Source organism: Anomaloglossus baeobatrachus, chromosome 5 (assembly GCF_048569485.1).
Source record: "Anomaloglossus baeobatrachus isolate aAnoBae1 chromosome 5, aAnoBae1.hap1, whole genome shotgun sequence".
Classification (NCBI taxonomy): domain Eukaryota; kingdom Metazoa; phylum Chordata; class Amphibia; order Anura; family Aromobatidae; genus Anomaloglossus; species Anomaloglossus baeobatrachus.
Genome location: NC_134357.1, coordinates 367,361,806 through 367,381,728, shown reverse-complemented (window position 1 = coordinate 367,381,728; position 19,923 = coordinate 367,361,806). Strand labels below are relative to the sequence as shown.

General features: G+C 45.7%; 1 protein-coding gene across 2 annotated transcripts in view; it reads left to right on the top strand.

Moving 5' to 3' along the window:
- Nucleotides 1-15,943, top strand: part of LOC142311485 (alanyl-tRNA editing protein Aarsd1-B-like) — a 130,834-nt gene extending 114,891 nt beyond the window's left edge. For both annotated transcript variants that reach the window (XM_075349961.1, XM_075349959.1), the window contains 2 exons: nt 9,588-9,682; nt 14,377-15,943. In XM_075349961.1, coding sequence (XP_075206076.1) covers nt 9,588-9,682; nt 14,377-14,515 — 234 coding nt within the window. In that variant the 3' untranslated portion in view covers nt 14,516-15,943. The remainder of the gene's footprint in view (nt 1-9,587; nt 9,683-14,376) is intronic.
- Nucleotides 15,944-19,923: the final 3,980 nt, after the last annotated feature.

Genomic DNA, 19,923 nt, shown 5'->3' with positions numbered 1-19,923 from the left:
CGGACAGGAGACTGAGTATCGTCAGGGAAGGACCCTGCATCTACAGGTACTCTGTGTCCCCTTTGGGACGGTGCATGAAGCACCTTGGCCTCAGACGCTGCAGCGATTGCGGTGTGGTTTTTTTGACCGGGACTACCGCGCCGACCGTGCCTGTTTGCCGGCCGCGGTTTTTACTTTAGTCCCCGGCTTTTGCGGCCTAGTGTATTAAACTCCCGCCCCTGGGCCTGCCAGTCAGGGGGAAGGGCGGGACGGTCGGTATGACGCCGGCAGTGAGGGCTGGAGCACACTTCGCTGTCCTCCTCCCCCCTCACTGATCACTATGGGGCACAGATTCCCGCACTTTTGTGGTTCCGCCCTCGGCTCCCTCCTCCCCTCGGAACGCCGGCAGCCATTATTATATGGGTCTCAGTATGATTCTGCCGGTGGAGGATCTCAGAATGTGCACTGCAGCTCTGGGAGAGGGGGTTCCTAACCGGTCGCCATGCACTGGGACCGGGCTCCATCCGCAGCCCCTGGGGGATTCTGACGGACAGGAGACTGGACATCATCAGGGACAGAGCCCCGCATCCATAAGGTACTCTGTGTCCCCTTTGGGGACGCTGCATGCAGCACCTGGGTTACAAACGCCGCAGCGGTGGCTGTGTGGTTTGTGAGACCGGGACTACCGCGCCGACCGCGCCTGTTTGCCGGCCGCGTTTTTAACTTTAGTCCCCGGCTCTTGCGGCCTAGTACCATATACTCCCGTTCCCGGGCCTGCCAGTCAGGGGTAACGACGGGACGGCCGACTGGACGTCGGCAGTGAGGGCTGGAGCATACTTGGTATCCTCCTCCCCCCTCACTGTGCACTGTGGGGCACCAGTTTCCCAATCGGGTGCTGGCCTCCCTTGGGTGCCGAAGTGTGTGTGTGTGTGTGTGTGTGTATATATATATATATATATATATATATATATATATATATATATATATATGGTATATGATTTCACTGTTCGGCAGCACTATTTGCTTTTGGCTATATACCCTCGCTGATTACTAAGAGGTGACAACAACAGTAAGGCTGCCAAGGCACAGGCTTTCTTTGCAACCTGTACCTCTTGTGCGGCTATATTGCCGGCAGGTTCCACCTATCATTGTGTAATGCTTGGCCCCTGGGGCACTCACTCAGCCGGAGCCTCCGGCACTGGTGGGACCCTCGGCTCAGGTGGTACCACCGGTTTCCACTGCACAGATGGCAGGGACAGAGTTTGCACGTTTGACTGAGCAACTCTCTGAGTCGCTTTCACATTCCATGGCCCAGTCTATGAACAGAGGGGCTGCCAAGATGCTGGAAGCTTTGCAGTCCAGACCGGTAACACAGGGCCAGGGCGCTGTGAGTTCATCGCTCCCAGGCCCCTCTGGGTCGGTACAACAAGGGGCTCCTGGGGTAACACCCAGATCCCACGGTGAGATCTCCGACACGGGCCGCGGCCTCAGACAGGCTAACCGGGCTCGCTGGAAACCTTCCACGACTTCATCACGCTGTTCGGGGTCTCAGCTTGAGGACTCTCGGGAGAATGAAGCGGAGGTCGCAGCTCAGGGCTCTGACCCTGACGTTGCTCTCAATCTGGATACACCTGAAGGGGACGCCATAGTAAATGACCTTATAGCGTCCATCAACCAGGTGCTAGACCTCTCTTCCCCATCTTATGGAGGAGTCGGCTTCACAGCGAGAGAAACACCAGTTTAGGTTTCCCAAATGTACACGGAGTGCGTTTTTTCGATCACTCTAACTCCAGAGAGGCTGTCCAGAAGCACAGAACTTTCCGGACAAGCGCTTTACTAAGCGCCTTAATGACACACGTTACCCTTTCCCCCCCTGACGTAGTTAAGGGTTGGGCTCAGTGTCACAAGGTGGATCCTCCAGTCTCCAGACTGGCGGCTAGATCCGTAGTATTAGTGGCAGATGGTTCATCTCTCATGGATGCCACTGACAGGCAGAGGAACTCTTCTGCATGGCGGTCTAAGTCACGTCCTCCAAAGACACCGGAGGCACCGCCTCCAAGGCGGCCTCCTCATGACTTTCGGCCGCCCCAAACCGCATCCTCGGTCGGTGGCAGGCTCTCCCGCTTTTGCGACGCCTGGTGGCCACATGTCCAAGACCAATGGGTGAGAGACATTCTGTCTCGCGGTTACAGGATAGAGTTCAGCTCTCGTCCTCCGACTCGTTTTTTTCAGAACATCTCCGCTCCCCGAACGGACCGTTGCGCTTTTTCAGGCGGTGGACACTCTGAAAACAGAAGGAGTGGTGATCCCCGTTCCCCTTCAGGAACGCGGTCGCGGTTTTTACTCCAATCTGTTTGTGGTGCCAAAAAAGGACGGCTCATTCCGTCCCGTTTTGGACCTCAAATTGCTCAACAGACATGTGACAATTAGGCGGTTGCGCATGGAATCCCTCCGATCGGTCATCGCTTCGATGTCCCAAGGAGACTTCCTAGCAGCAATCGACATCAAAGATGCCTATCTCCATGTGCCGATCGCTCAAGAGCATCAACGCTTCCTGCGTTTCGCCATCGGGGACGAACACCTTCAGTTTGTGGCACTGCCTTTCGGCCTGGCGACAGCCCCACGGGTCTTCACCAAGGTCATGGCATCCGTCTTAGCGATCCTACATAGTCAAGGCACCCTCACGGGTGGCTTGTCAATACAGTCTGACCGTTGCTCTGGAGACTCTCCAGAGGTTCGGGTGGATCATCAATTTTCCAAAGTCAAAATTGGCTCCGACCCAGTCACCGACGTACCTCGGGATGGAGTTTCATACACGCTCAGCGATGGTCAAGCTACCGCTGGACAAACAGCGGTCGCTGCAGACAGGGGTGCAATCCCTTCTTCGGGCCCAATCGCACCCCTTGAGGCGCCTCATGCACTTCCTGGGGAAGATGGTGGCAGCAATGGAGGCAGTTCCATTTGCGCAATTTCATCTGCGTCCTCTCCAATGGGACATTCTCCGCAAATGGGACAAGAGGCCGACGTCCGTAGACAGGAACATCTCTCTGTCTCTGGAAGCCAAGACCTCACTTCAGTGGTGGCTTCTCCCCACTTCTCTGTCAAAAGGAAAATCCTTTCTGCCCCCATCCTGGGCTGTGGTCACGACGGACGCGAGCCTGTCAGGATGGGGAGCGTTTTTTTCTCCACCACAAGGCTCAGGGAACCTGGACTCCGACAGAGTCCTCCCTTCACATCAATGTTCTGGAGATAAGGGCAGTGTATCTAGCCCTCAAGGCGTTCCATCGGTGGCTCGAAGGCAGGCAGATCCGCATGCAGTCGGACAACGCCACGGCGGTTGCGTACATCAACCACCAGGGCGGCACTCGCAGTCGTCAAGCCTTCCAAGAGGTCCGACGGATTCTGCTGTGGGCGGAGGCCACAGCCTCCACCATCTCCGCGGTTCACATTCCGGGCGTAGAAAACTGGGAAGCAGACTTCCTCAGTCGCCAGGGCATGGACGCGGGGGAATGGTCTCTCCACCCGGACGTGTTTCAAGAGATCTGTGCCGCTGGGGAACGCCGGACGTCGATCTCATGGCGTCTCGGCACAACAACAAAGTCCCGGCATTCATGGCACGGTCTCAGGATCACAGAGATCTGGCGGCGGACGCCTTAGTTCAGGATTGGTCGCAGTTTCAACTGCCTTATGTATTCCCTCCTCTGGCAATGCTGCCCATAGGGTTGCGCAAGATCAGGTCCGACTGCCGCCGCGCCATCCTCGTCGCTCCGGATTGGCCGAGGCGGTCGTAGTACCCGGATCTGTGGCATCTCACGGTGGGGCAACCGTGGGCGCACCCAGACCGACCAGACTTGCTATCTCAAGGGCCATTTTTCCATCTGAATTCTGCGGCCCTCAACCTGACTGTGTGGCCATTGAGTCCTGGCTCTTAGCGTCCTCAGGGTTGTCTCAAGATGTCATTGCCACTATGAGACAGGCCAGGAAACCAACGTCAGCCAAGATCTATCACAGAACTTGGAGGATTTTTTTAGCCTGGTGCTCTGAGAGGGGGTTTACCCCCTGGCCGTTTGCCTTACCCAGGTTTCTTTCCTTCCTTCAATCGGGATTGGACAAGGGTTTGTCTCTCGGCTCTCTCAAAGGTCAAGTCTCGGCGCTTTCCGTGTTTTTTCAAAGCGTCTAGCCAGGCTTCCGCAGGTCCGCACGTTCCTGCAGGGAGTTTGCCACATAGTCCCACCTTACAAGCGTCCGCTGGAACCCTGGGATCTCAACATGGTTCTACGGGCTCTTCAAAAACCACCTTTTGAGCCGCTGCGGGATGTCTCTCTATCACGTCTTTCGCAGAAGGTGGCATTTCTAGTGGCGGTTACTTCACTCCGTAGAGTGTCAGAGCTTGCAGCGCTGTCATGCAAAGGCCCTTTCCTGGTATTTCACCAGGATAAGGTGGTTCTGCGTCCGGTCCCGGACTTTCTCCCTAAGGTGGTGTCCACTTTTCATCTCAATCAGGATATCTCCTTACCTTCATTTTGCCCTCATCCAATTCACCAATATCAAAAGGATTTGCATTTGTTAGATCTAGTGAGAGCACTCCGGATCTACGTGTCTCGCACTGCGCCGCTCTGATGCGCTCTCTGTCCTTGTCGCTGGCCAGCGTAAGGGGTCGCAGGCTTCCAAGTCAACCTTGGCTCGGTGGATCAAGGAACCGATTTTTGAAGCCTACCGTTCTTCTGGGCTTCCGATTCCTTCAGGGCTGAAAGCCCATTCTACCAGAGCCGTGGGTGCGTCCTGGGCATTGCGGCACCAGGCTACGGCTCAGCAGGTGTGTCAGGCGGCTACCTGGTCGAGTCTGCACACTTTCACGAAAACACTATCAGGTGCATGCCTATGCTTCGGCAGATGCCAGCCTAGGTAGGCGAGTCCTTCAGGCGGCGGTTGCCCACCTGTAAGAGGGGGCCGTTGTTTCGGCTCTTTTTATCGAGGTATTCTTTTACCCACCCAGGGACTGCTTTTGGACGTCCCAATTGTCTGGGTCTCCCAATGGAGCGACAAAGAAGAAGGGAATTTTGTTTACTTACCGTAAATTCCTTTTCTTCTAGCTCCTATTGGGAGACCCAGCACCCGCCCCTGTTCCCTTCGGGCTGTTTGTTCTTTTGTGTACACATGTTGTTCATGTTGAATTGTTCTTTTGGTTCATGGTTTCAGTTCTCCGAACATCCTTCGGATTGAATTTACCTTAGACCAATTTATAAGTTTCCTCCTTCCTGCTTTGGCACCAAAACTGATGGGCCCGTGATGCACGGGAGGGTGTATAGGCAGAGGGGAGGGGTTACACTTTTTAAAGTGTAATACTTTGTGTGGCCTCCGGAGGCAGTAGCTATACACCCAATTGTCTGGGTCTCCCAATAGGAGCTAGAAGAAAAGGAATTTACGGTAAGTAAACAAAATTCCCTTCTTTGGTTCATGGTTTCAGTTCTCCGAACATCCTTCGGATTGAATTTACCTTAGACCAATTTATAAGTTTCCTCCTTCCTGCTTTGGCACCAAAACTGATGGGCCCGTGATGCACGGGAGGGTGTATAGGCAGAGGGGAGGGGTTACACTTTTTAAAGTGTAATACTTTGTGTGGCCTCCGGAGGCAGAAGCTATACACCCAATTGTCTGGGTCTCCCAATAGGAGCTAGAAGAAAAGGAATTTACGGTAAGTAAACAAAATTCCCTTCGTTTCCATGAGGGAAAATTGCAAATATCTGTTAAAGGGGTCACAAAGCAACCTGAATGCTGACCTGGCGATCAGCTGATCACTGTGGGAGATGTATGGACAGGCCTGGTCTAACAATTAGAGATGAGTGAAAGGTTTGCATTAGTCTTCGGCACTCAGTATTACTTCCTCAGCTGATACTCAACGGCCAGTATTTTGGGTGCCTCTTGCAGTTACGAGACCCCACAATGTCATGACATTACATGTAGTTTAGTCGCTAGTCCTCTCATAATGTCATGACATTACGTGTGGCTTAGTTGCTAGGCCTCACCGACATCACGTTTGGCTTAGTCGCTAGTCTTCACACGACGTCACATGTGGCTTAGTTGCTAGGCCTCACATGACGTCACGGGCGTCCTGCTGTGAAATCATGACATCGCAGAGGCCCATTAATGGGAAGAGGTGCCCAGGAAGTTTACACTGCACAGGTACAGTTGGCCATGGAGTAACAAAGGACCCAGGTAGTGCAAATCTGTTTCTCATCGCTACTAACATGTCTTTGCTCTTATAGGGGTTGTCCCGAGTGGGATTGGTGCAATATATCTTTGCACCATGCGTGTGAACTGTGTTCTCTTCTTAGTAACACAGTATCTGTCACAATGCAGTCTGACCACTAGGCGGCACTGTCTGCCTAACATAGGATGGGAATGCTGGGAGTTGTAAAATCATAAAACAATAGTTATGTATGTATGTGGGAAACATCCAGATAGAGGTGAGGAATATTTTCAATAATTCAATATTTAAAACTATTTTGCTTATTGGCTTAAAGGGGTTGTCCAGGACTTTAAAATTGATGACCTATCCTCAGGGGAGGTCATCAATGTCCGATCAGTGGGATAGCGACATCCGGCACCCCCACTGATAAGCTGTTATTGGTGCCACTGTAACACTCAGTTGTGGAGCTGAATAGGACAGTTCCGTTAACTGTATTGTAGCCGCAACCGGGTACTGGGCGTGCATTACCCGGACGCAGCCACTATACAGTTAACAGAGCTGTTCAGTTCAGCTTCATAACTGAGTGTTCTGGTGGCCACTAGTAACAGCTGATCACCGGGGGTGCCGGGTGTCGCTCTCCCACTGATCGGACATTGATGGCAAAACCTATCATTTGTCTATTGTTTTCTGTGGATACAAAATGTGAGAAGCTTTATGAACAGAAATTTACTCAACATTTACCTAGAATACTTAGATGCGTACAACCCAAAATCCACAGCCTCCTACATCCAGAGCTGATATACACTCAATACTCCTGTTTGCCTCCCGTACCTTCATTCATAGTTTCCCATAGACAGCTAGTCTGTGTTTCAAATTATAAGGAGCAGCTTTTTTTCCCACTGTAATATGGAGTCCATTGGTAAGAAATGGATCGGCTTTCTGCACATGTCCTAAAACAGCCCATGCGTAACCTAAACATCCGACCTCCGCGCCGGTCTATACATAAGCCTTGTGTACACACAGCAGGATCTAATAAGTTACCTGCAATCCTCTCTTGTCACTGACCCTACGCCCTTTGTCTCTTGTAAGCCTGAATACATTTTAATTTATACCAGATGCTTCAAGTTACAGATTTTAGTATGTAAGACAGAGGAAAGAATTTAGGCCTTATGTTTTGGGGAGGGGGGATATAATGGGCATGTAAAGGCATCGAAAATACTCCAGATCCATACATTTAGGGAGCTTTACACTATTTTAATGAAAAAACAGGAATTGCCAGCTTACCACTAGTAAATGTCCATGTATGCCATTCTCCCCATTAGAGGCTTAGCAATGAATAAGAGCCATGAGCTCCAGCCGCACTTGATATGAAAGAGACCGAAGAGATTTTCCAGCGAGCCCATAGAGAATGTAAAAAATAGATAAATACTTTATTCCACAAGGTATAAAAAAAAGTCCACATACATATAGTGAGTCAGGCAGAGGGGAAATATCTGCAAAAAGTGAAATTGAGACTCGTTTCGGCTACATCTTCTTCAGTTAACATAACTATGAAGAAGACGTAGCCGAAACTCGTTTCATTTGGACTTTTTTTTTATACCTTGTGGAATAAAATATTCATTTTTTTTTTTTCTCACATCCTCTATGGGCTCACTGAAAAATGTCTTTGGTCTCTTACACTTTTTTAATTGCCCACCCATTGTCTCTACTTCTATGTACTACTTATTCATATTTATTTCTGAGAAAATTCGGAGCTAATCCTAGTGGCTTTACATCCCCCCCCCCCCCCCACATGGATATCTTTCTAAACTGTCCAAACTACCTAGTCATGCAGCAGACTGCTCCCCACCCAAGCACTGACAGCAGCGCCTCTCCTGACTATGGGCCGTGTATGGGATTGCAGTTCAGCCCCGTTCACTTGATTGACTGCCATTGATTCACAGTAGCAGACCCAGCCTATAGACAGGGGCAGCCCTGTTGATGGAAACAAAGCCTTGTTTTCTAATCATGGCGAACCTCTTATAATGTTGTAATGATTATCTGAAGTATACAAGTATCATATCTAAGTAATGGATTCAAAGTGACTCTCAAGAAGACTGATCTTCTGTTGACATTGGCAGGGCACATGTCTGACCACCATTCCATTCTTTCCACATGGGGCTGCTGTTGTCTTAGGGTATGTGCCCATGATCAGGACCCACTGTGTACTGACCTGTGGGGATGCGAGTCTCCTCCATAGGAGACCGCAGCTACTTGTGCCCACGATCTGGGCTCGGGCAGTTGCAGTCTCTCTCGCTTGTGTTCTCCCTACGAAGGACACTTGAGTCTCCGCAACAAACAAACTTGGGAAGCCGCACAGCATTCCAGTTTACGCTGCGGGCCGCACACGCACAGTGGGCTTGAGATTTCTAGAAATCCCATCCATTATGGTTGTACTGTACATCACAGCATTTTGAATGCAGCTGAAACATGCTGCGTCTAAAACACTATGCACACTGATTGTGGGCACGCAGCCTTATACTACATTTTCTTCAGCAGTTCCATAGAGAATGAATGAATGAAGCGGACAAGCATGAACTGTGCTAGAACCATTTTGGCGATCAGTAAAGGTCTTTGCATTCAGTCTCCCAGTGATCTAACAACTATCACCTATTCTGCGGATAGCTGATCGCTTCTTCTAAGCGAAATACACCTTTAACAGCATCAGTAGATGTCATTTTACTATAAAGAAACTCAGGAAATGTCCCGGACGTCTTTACTATGGTGCCAAGTGCCGCTCCTTATGCTGAATTCACATATTTCCTTCAATGGAAGTATTATTTCAAGTGTGTCCATACACACACCCCAGACTCTCCCTCATACACCCTGCAGATTTGACCTAACCTTGAGGCTTGCCCTAATCTGATAAGTTGCTGCAGTCATCAGAGACATTTCTGCATGGGGTCTGGGAATAAGCGAGGAGCTGGGCAATCAGGGCACCCAGAAATTTCCCACTGCTGCTTTACATGTGGCTTATTTTCTATTGACTTCTTTGAAAACACGGTTCACATGGAGGCCACTGCTCTCCCTCTGTATATTGTACTATTTGCAGAACTGCTGTTCAAGGTGTACGATAATGAGCCACCTCACACAGCGACGTCTGATCTCCCTGTTCTCGTGTGTTTGCTTTTACCGAGAACGTAGGTTATACGTGTACTTGTGGGAGAAAAGACCTTCACTGATCTAAATGGGGCCCCTATTCTGAGACACATGGATGGGAAAATCAATGAGACCAGCATTTCACGTAGACTATCTCTGTAAGAGTAGACCATGTTAGAATATTTTTCAGGTTTTTGGTGAGTATCTATTGTCCTTTTGTGTTTTAGTCTTGCACTTATTAGCAAATGTAAATGTGCTGATCTTTTCTTCTATATTACAGGACACCATTGTCTTCTTAACTGTCGGAGACGAAAAGACAGCAGGGTTATTCCTACTTGCTGGTCCTCCTGAAATCATTGACCAAGTGGGACCAAGGTATGTCTTCATGGTTCTATCATGGAGATGTATGGAAATGAGAGGTTATTGAGCCCAACCAAATATCCATTTGTAAACTGCTGTGTTCTAGTTCTTCACCCCCATCGGTACAAAGCTTGGATGAGGTGCCTTTGGCCATGCTCTGGATGACGTGCCGTGTATTTGTTCTTCGTGGAGAGTCCCAGTTGTTGTATGGAGACTTACATACAGGCACTGCTCCATGGGACTAGAAGTATGACATTTAGTTTTCTTTCTTTTGGAGTAGAGCTATCTCATATTAGCCCAACCAGATCGTCATCTACAAAGAGCTGGTTTGGGGTTCTTGCCCCCTCATTCATATATTGGGTGCCAATAGCGTAAATTTTGGTCCATACCAAAAAACTCTACCTATCCTGTGACTCAGGATTCTTGTTGTCGTATTATACAGTCCCTGACAAAAGTTCTGTCACTTATCCATGTTATGTAAATAAAAGCTTATAACCTGACCTTAAATTCATTTTGAAAGCTGAAACCCTCCCAAATTTGGTTTAGGTTATGAAAATAAAGTTGTTGCAAAGCTGAAATATTGATCATTTAATGAACACAGAAAGGTCAGATTTTGGCCAGACAAAAGTTTTGTCGTCTTGTCATATAATGCACCCAATCCTAGTTTACATCCTCACCTGTGCTCACTAAATGATTGGTTAATTAGTGGGTGTGTATAAAAAGAAACCCAGCACCCCAGATCTTCAGTTGAACTCCATCTTGACCTCTGACAACATGCCAAAAATCCACCCTGTGACCAAAGCCTTGATTATCAAGAGGCTGAAGACCAGATCCACTGCAGAGGTGGCTGGCACCTTTAATGTGTCTCAGCATCAAGTACAAAGAACTATAAAAAGATTTGAAGAGACTGGAGATGTTTTTGACAAGCTCAGGGCCGGCAGACCCCACAAGACAACTGCTCAGGAGGAATGTTTGTTGGTTAAAAAATCCAAAGCCAGTCCCTCTTCCACTGCAGCAGAGCTCCAAAAGGCCTGGTCACCTCAAGTCTCTCAGTCAACGAGAACAGTTTGTAGGATTCTGTCTCAAAATGGCCTCCATGGTCGAATCAGTGCCCAGAAGCCAGCACTAAAGAAAAGGCAATTAAAAACAGTGTGGCATTTGCCTAGTCCCACAGCCTGGTAAACAGATGGACGCCGGAAAAGTGGCAAAAGGTGGATTTTTCTGATGAATCTTCAGTTGAATTACACCACAGCCGCTGCAAATACTGCAGGAGACCTACTGGAACCCATATGGATCCAGAAAACAGTTAAGTTTGGTGGTGGGAAGATTATGGTCTGGGGTTACATTCATTATGGGGGTGTGCAAAACATTTGCAAGGTGGAAGGCAATATCAATAGCCTAAAATATCAAGAAGTATTAGCTAATTCTTACATTCCCAATCTTGTTCAAAAATCAAAAAAAGAGGTCAAATTCTGCAGCAGGATGGTGCTCCATCTCATACATCCATCTTTACAACAAAGTTCCTCCTGGCAAAGAAGATGAAGGTGCTCAAGGAGTGGCCAGCTCAGTCACCAGACATGAACACCATTGAGCATGTTTAGGGTAGGATAAAAGGAAGCTTGGAAGACAAAACCAAAGAATCTGGATGAACTCTGGGAGGCATGTAAGACTGCATTCTTTGCTATTCCTGGTGATTTCATCAATAAATTGTATGAATCGTTGTTGAACCGCATGGATGCAGTCCTCAAGCTCATGGAAGCCACACAAAATATTAAATATGGCTCTAATACCACCACAACTTCATTCACCAATGTTATGCAACATATCTTTGTATTAGAAGTTAATTATTTGTTTGAATTTCACATTACTTTCTGTGGGCGACAAAACGTTTGTCTTGCCAAAATCTGACCTTTCTGTGTTCATTTAATGATCAATATTTCAGCTTTGCAGCAACTTTATTTTCATAACCTAAACCAAATTTGGGAGGGTTTCAGCTTTCAAAAGAGTAATTTATAAAACCAATGGATGAATTATAAGTCAGGTTATAAGCTTTTATTTACATAACATGGATAAGCAATAGAACTTTTGTCAGGGACTGTATATTATGGCCTCGATTCATCAGAAATCTGGCATAAAACAAATTGTAAGTTTTGTGACATTTGGCGTTGTCATGCCTGTTTCAGCCAGCTTCACCAAAATGGGCATAACGGGAGTAGGACATACCAACAACCGTTTTGTCTAATTCTTGATAAGTTGTGGCAAACCTTGTCACCACAAAACGTACTCCAGTCACAGACACGGAGGCGCACACCACTATTAAGATATGCCTAATTCATAAAGAGGTACCTCTGACTCCTGCGCGCCCTCTCATCAAGACTGGTGTTAACACCGCTGCTCTTGATCTGTCGGGTCTGTGTGTTATCTAGTGCCAAGTGCAAGCTGGTATTACTCAGAAAATGATGAGATTTTATGGGCAGCCGTGATAACTTCTGTGCTGTGATATAGAGCATGGATTGTTTTACTGCTCACATTTATTGCACTTAAATCCCAGTCTTTTATTTCTTTATTACCCCTTTGCCCTTTATAGCGATATCGTGTTATGTAACTGCTTGTGGTTGTAATAATTCCTGGTCAAATAGGCTATGACATTAATGACGTTAATATTTAAGGTCAATTCATGTGGCCAAATTAGAGCGTTGTCCTTTTACTCAAGTGTCTTAAAGAAAATATACACCTTTTGGGAAGTTTATATTACAGTCATATGAAAAAGTTTGGGCACCCCTATTAATGTTAACCTTTTTTTCTTTCTAACAATGTGGGTTTTTGCAACAGCTATTTCAGTTTCATATATCTAATAACTGATGGGCTGAGTAATATTTCTGGATTGAAATGAGGTTTATTGTACTAGCAGAAAATGTGCAATCCGCATTTAAACAAAATTTGACCAGTGCAAAAGTATGGGCACCTCAACATAAAAGGGACATTAATATTTTGTAGATCTTCCTTTTGCAAAAATAACAGCCTCTAGTCGCTTCCTGTAGCTTTTAATGAGTTCCTGGATGAAGGTATATTTGACCATTACTGTTTACAAAACAATTCCAGTTCAGTTAAGTTTGATGGTCGCCGAGCATGGACAGCACGCTTCAAATCATCTCACAGATTTTCAATGATATTCAGGTCTGGGGACTGGGATGGCCATTCCAGAACATTGTAATTGTTCCTCTGCATGAATGCCTGAGTAGATTTGGAGCGGTGTTTTGGATCATTGTCTTGCTGAAATATCTATCCCCTGCGTAACTTCAACTTCGTCACTGATTCTTGCACATTATTGTCAAGAATCTGCTGATACGGAGTTGAATCCATGCGACCCTCAACTTTAATAAGATTTCCGGTGCCGGCATTAGCCACACAGCCCCAAAGCATGATGGAACCTCTACCAAATTTTACTGTGGGTAGCAAGTGCTTTTCTTGGAATGCCGTGTTTTGTTGCCTCCATGCATAACGCCTTTTTGTATGACCAAACAACTCAATCTTTGTTTCATCAGTCCACAGGACCTTCTTCCAAAATGTAACTGGCTTGTCCAAATGTGCTTTTGCATACCTCAGGCGACTCTGTTTGTGGGGTGCTTGCAGAAACGGCTTTTTTCGCATCACTCTCCCATACAGCTTCTTCTTGTGCAACGTGCGCTGTATTGTTGACCGATGCACATTTGACACCATCTGCAGCAAGATGATGCTGCAGGTCTTTGGAGGTGGTCTGTGGATTGTCCTTGACTGTTCTCACCATTCTTCTTCTCTGCCTTTCTGATATTTTTCTTGGCCTGCCACTTCTGGGTTTAGCAAGAACTGTACCTGTGTTCTTCCATTTCCTTACTATGTTCCTCACAGTGGAAACTGACAGTTTAAATGTCTGAGACAACTTTTTGTATCCTTCCCCTGAACAACTATGTTGAATAATCTTTGTTTTCAGATCATATGAGAGTTGTTTTGAGGAGCCCATGATGCCACTCTTCATAGGAGATTCAAATAGGAGAACAACTTGCAAGTGGCCACCTTAAATACCTTTTCTCATGATTGGATACACCTGCCTATGAAGTTCAAAGCTCAATGAGGTTACAAACCAATTTAGTGCTTTAGTAAGTCAGTAAAAAGTAGTTAGGAGTGTTAAAATCAAGAAATTGAGAAGGGTGCCCATACTTTTGCACTGGTCAAGTTTTGTTTAAATGCGGATTGCACATTTTCTGTTAGTACAATAAACCTCATTTCAATCCAGAAATATTACTCAGTCCATCAGTTATTAGATATATGAAACTGAAATAGCTGTTGCAGAAACCCAAATTGTTATAAAAAAAAAAGGTTAACATTAATAGGGGTGCTCAAACTTTTTCATATGACTGTATATTATTATTATTTTTGTCCTTGAGTTCACCAAAGGGCTGACTGCTGTCTTCCCGAATGGCTTGACAAATTTCATCACATTGTCATCAGTTCGAACAGATAAAGAATGTCTGCAACGAGGTTAATCAATAATTCGTTCCCTTCACTTAAAAATGGGAGATCCGTTCATTTTTGGTAAATCCATTAAAACATACTGCGGTTATGATGAGGTCCAAATTACAACATGTATGCGTTCACACACTGCTCTTGAGGAAGCAATGGCTATAATCTGCTTTCTCAAAACACGTCTTTTGTCCTTTTTATCATTGTAGAGCTGCTAGCATTCTAGATGGGAAAGGAGCAGGAAAGAAGGGTCGTTTTCAAGGCAAAGCCAACAAGATGAGCCAGAGAGGAGAGGTGGAGGGTCTGCTTCAGGAAGCCATAAATGGGCCTACAACTAAAGAGGAATGAAGAAGCTGTTGGGGCCGTCTTACAAAGAGAAAATCTTCACGGCTAGGAACAGCTACTCATTGAGTGTAAACTCTCTATCTCTTCCGATTTCCAGGAATCTGTCAGCTGGTTTTTGTAATTATTGAGAGCAGCATAATATAGAGATAAAGAACCTGTTTCCAGGGATGTGTCAGTTATTGGGCTGCGTGCTGTATTTTCAATACAATTTTTGTTTTAACAGCAGGAGTTTATCACTGCTGGGCTAATGTCTCCTGCAAACCTGTCCGGCTAATCTCTGTAACCTCACCTCCACCACTGATTAGTAGCTTGCTGACTATGTACAGTGTCTACCTGTCAGGAGTGTGGGCGAGGATATAAACAGGCCAGAAGTCTTAGCTTTGCTACATCTATATCAGACAAATCGGGATTCTATCAATACTGCGCCAAGCAGCCCAGTAAGTGATACATCCATGGAATCAGGGTCTCCTGCTCAACAGTATACTGCGATCAGATTCCATAGTAAAAATCTGACATTCTCTTTACATTCACCTTTTCATATGAAAAATGATATCATACTAAAGCATTATGTGAGCCTCCCTCCACCCCCCATTGTATGTTTCTAAGTTGTCTTCAAGGAACAGACTTGATTGTCATCCAGCCTGTTATTTCTACTGTGATTCAAGAATCAGAATGAGTCAAGCCACTTACCAAACCCAACCCCGAGTTAAATGTAGAGTAGTGTATACTGATACAGTATACATACAGTATTAGTAGAAATACACAGAAAAAGCTCTAGAGCAAAAATCTATCACTTAAGTTACTGCTGCACTATCCATAGAAATAATGGTATATGATGGCGTATATTATTTATTTAAAGGGGTGTAAAATGTTAGAAAAAAGAGGGTTTAATATAATTTTTGAAAAATGGCATTTTTGATCATGGGCTGTATTTGGTATTTCAGCTCAACTTTAGTTTTGGAAATGAAGCTAATATGCAGTACCAGACACAAGAGTGGCGCTGCGTCTGGGATACATATGCTAAATAACCTAGATTGGTGGGGGTCCCCACAAATAGACAGAAGGGGACACTTTTAGAAAGACGCGGCAGTGTGCTTGCTTGACACCCCCTCCCCACTCCACTAATTCCCTATAGGAATGCTGGAAGAAAAAACAAAAATGAGCAGTGTCCAATTTGTTCCATGAAGAATGAATGAAGCAATAGTGAAGCACTGTCACACCCTTTATTGAGATAAGTGTCCTGTTTTGCTGATGGGTGCAGATCCCAGTGGTCAGTGGTCAGATCCCCCTCCGATCTACAAGATCTCACCTTCTTTACACCCAGACATATTTTGTGTGTTGAATGAAACACAGATTTTTTTTTTTTGTCTATCTACAACCGCACAACAGCGATATGTGACTGGTTCAATAAAATGTTAGTAGTTGAATTTATTTCTTGGTATCTTCCTTTCTTTCTGAATGTGTGGCATATATGGAGATATCAATGTATATTAAACATTGGCCCTAAAGAGAACCTAGGTTGGTGTGACGTCCTACGCTTATATCAGACATTTAGGCTTCTGCTCTGTTCTTTCCCATTCTTTACACTACAGGACAACCAGAGCTTATTCATTTCAGGAGCCCAACAAAAATAAATACAGAGTATACTATCCTCCTGCTGTGGTACTATTATAGCAGTGTTGGCAGCGGTGTGCCCGGCTGTGACGTGTCGCTGTCTTGCACAGGCTGCAGCCAATGAGCGCCAAATCTTTGGCCGCAGTTCATTTATGTTCCATTGGGGGGGTGATGTCCGCTCTGGTGAAAGAGTATAGGCTGTAGCTGACGAGTGGGCGATCATTGGCTGCCGCCACTATGTGACAGGATAGCGTCACGTCACTGTCGGGAACGGCAGCACCCATAGTGCTGGAATAGCGCCGCAGCAGGATGGGAGCATACCCTGTATTTATTTTAATTGAGTCCCTGAAATTATTAACCTTAGTTGTTGAGTACTGTCCAACCCTTTTAAAGCTTGACTGCTCTGCACAATCACTAGTTCAGTAAATCTGCTAATATACTGTACATTTCTCGGTGGTTTCACTGGTGGACACAGGAACGATGGTTAGTCTACTGCTACCTAGAGGCTGACACGCATAATACACCCTATCAAAAAAAAGTTGGCTCCTCCTCAGCAGAGACTATGCCTCGCCTGCTAGCATCAGGCCTCCTCACTTTAGGTTAGTGTCACTTTGAGGCCGACAGGAGTCTGAGACTCAGACCTGTCTTAGCCTCCAGGAGGCCTTTGCTTTGGTAGATGCACGTCTTGGCAGCAGTCACTTATGTGGCAGCCTATGGAAGAGCACATACTTTTGTGGTATCAGTATATACAGTATATATACATTGGTACTCGCCATCAAATCTTTCTCATATTCTTTATTGCGACTACAACACTCACCCATAGTTGCCCGGTCAGGGGGCATTTAGGTACTTTTCTCCCTTGGGGTGGTTCTACTTTTAATTCTTGCTTTAATTCATCATACTTTTCCAGCTGGCTTCTCACTTACTGATGAGCTGAATCTGCATGAATCACACAATGTCTTATGTTTGAGTCTTATGATTTCTGAATGCAGACATGGGTTCGGTACACAGGCCATTTTTAGTACTGTTATTTTGGGTATCTTCAAATAATCATGTCCATAACAAAGTTGGAAGCTAGTAGGTGAAGTACAGTCTGCTGGAGAAGAGACAACTTTTTGGATAAGATGTACAGTGCCTACAAGTAGTCTTCAACCCCCTGCAGATTTAGCAGGTTTGATAAGATGCAAATAAGTTAGAGCCTGCAAACTTCAAACAAGAGCAGGATTTATTAACAGATGCATAAATCTTACAAACCAACAAGTTATGTTGCTCAGTTAAATTTTAATAAATTTTCAACATAAGTGTGGGTCAATTATTATTCAACCCCTAGGTTTAATATTTTGTGGAATAACCCTTGTTTGCAATTACAGCAAATAATCGTCTTTTATAAGACCTGATCAGGCCGGCACAGGTCTCTGGAGTTATCTTGGCCCACTCCTCCATGCAGATCTTCTCCAAGTTATCTAGGTTCTTTGGGTGTCTCATGTGGACTTTAATCTTGAGCTCCTTCCACAAGTTTTCAATTGGGTTAAGGTCAGGAGACTGACTAGGCCACTGCAACACCTTGATTTTTTTCCCTCTTGAACCAGGCCTTGGTTTTCTTGGCTGTGTGCTTTGGGTCGTTGTCTTGTTGGAAGATGAAATGACGACCCATCTTAAGATCCTTGATGGAGGAGCGGAGGTTCTTGGCCAAAATCTCCAGGTAGGCCGTGCTATCCATCTTCCCATGGATGCGGACCAGATGGCCAGGCCCCTTGGCTGAGAAACAGCCCCACAGCATGATGCTGCTACCACCATGCTTGACTGTAGGGATGGTATTCTTGGGGTCGTATGCAGTGCCATCCAGTCTCCAAACGTCACGTGTGTGGTTCACACCAAAGATCTCGATCTTGGTCTCATCAGACCAGAGAACCTTGAACCAGTCTGTCTCAGAGTCCTCCAAGTGATCATGAGCAAACTGTAGACGAGCCTTGACATGACGCTTTGAAAATAAAGGTACCTTACGGGCTCGTCTGGAACGGAGACCATTGCGGTGGAGTACGTTACTTATGGTATTGACTGAAACCAATGTCCCCACTGCCATGAGATCTTCCCGGAGCTCCTTCCTTGTTGTCCTTGGGTTAGCCTTGACTCTTCGGACAAGCCTGGCCTCGGCACGGGTGGAAACTTTCAAAGGCTGTCCAGGCCGTGGAAGGCTAACAGTAGTTCCATAAGCCTTCCACTTCCGGATGATGCTCCCAACAGGGTAGACAGGTAGGCCCAACTCCTTGGAAAGGGTTTTGTACCCCTTGCCAGCCTTGTGACCCTCCACGATCTTGTCTCTGATGGCCTTGGAATGCTCCTTTTGTCTTTCCCATGTTGACCAAGTATGAGTGCTGTTCAGAAGTTTGGGGAGGGTCTTAATTAGTCAGAAAAGGCTGGAAAAAGAGATAATTAATCCAAACATGTGAAGCTCATTGTTCTTTGTGCCTGAAATACTTCTTAATACTTTAGGGGAACCAAACAGAATTCTGGTGGTTTGAGGGGTTGAATAATAAATGACACTCTGAATAAACGTTTCACCATTTAAAAAAAAAAAAAAAAAATACAAATCAAGAAATAACATTCTTTTTTGCTGCAGTGCATTTCACACTTCCAGGCTGATCTACAGTCCAAATGTCACAATGCCAAGTTAATTCCGAATGTGTAAACCTGCTAAATCTGCAGGGGGTTGAATACTACTTGTAGGCACTGTATTAAGTGTCTACCTTCAGGTGGCAGCAGAGTAACCCAATATGTTCTCTAATCAAGACTACGAGAGACATTTTACAGTGAGTACCAAAAATCCACATTTTACAGTGAGTACCAATAATTATTTTTAACCCCTTCAGCCCCCGGACACTTTCCGTTTTTGCTTTTTACTCCCCTTCTTCCAAGAGCCGTAACTTTTTTATTTTTCCGTGAATCTTGCCATATGAGGGCTTGTTTTTTGCGGGACGAGTTCTACTTTTAACTGAAACCACAAGTTTTACCATATGGTGTACTGGAAAACAGCAAAAAAATTCCAAGTGTGAAAAAACTGCAAAAAAAGTGTGATCGCACAATAGCTTTTGGCATATTTTATTCACCGTGTTCACTATGTGGTAAAACTGATGTGTCATTGTGATGCTTGAGGTTGGTGCGAGTTTGTAGACACCCAACGTATAGATTTTCTTGTATCTAAGGGGTTAAAAAAAAATCACAAGTTTGTCCAATAAAAGTGGCGCACGCTTTACGCCATTTTCTGAAACCCGTAGCGTTCTCATTTTTTGGGATCTATGGCTCAGTGACGGCTTATTTTTTGCATCTCGATCTGACGTTTCTAATGGTACCATATTTGCGCAGATGCTACGTTTTGATCGCCTATTATTGCATTTTGCGCAAAACTTGCGGCGACCAAAAAACGTAATTTTGGCGTTTGGAATTTTTTTCCCGCTACGCCGTTTACTGATCAGATTAATTGATTTTATATTTTGACAGATTGGGCATTTCTGAACGCCACGATACCAAATATGTGTATATATTTTTTTATTTTAACCCTTTAATTTTCAATGGGGCGAAAGGGGGGGGGGGGGTGATTTGAACTTAGGTTTTTTGTTTTAATTTTTTTAAACTTATTTTTACTTTTAATTTTACTAGTCCCCCTAGGGGGCTATAGCGATCAGCAATCCGATCGCTCTGCACTATCTGCAGATCTCAGCTACACAGAACTGAGAACTGCAGATACGGTGTTTTACTTTCAATGCCGGCATTGAGAGGAAGTGAGTCATGTTAGCTAC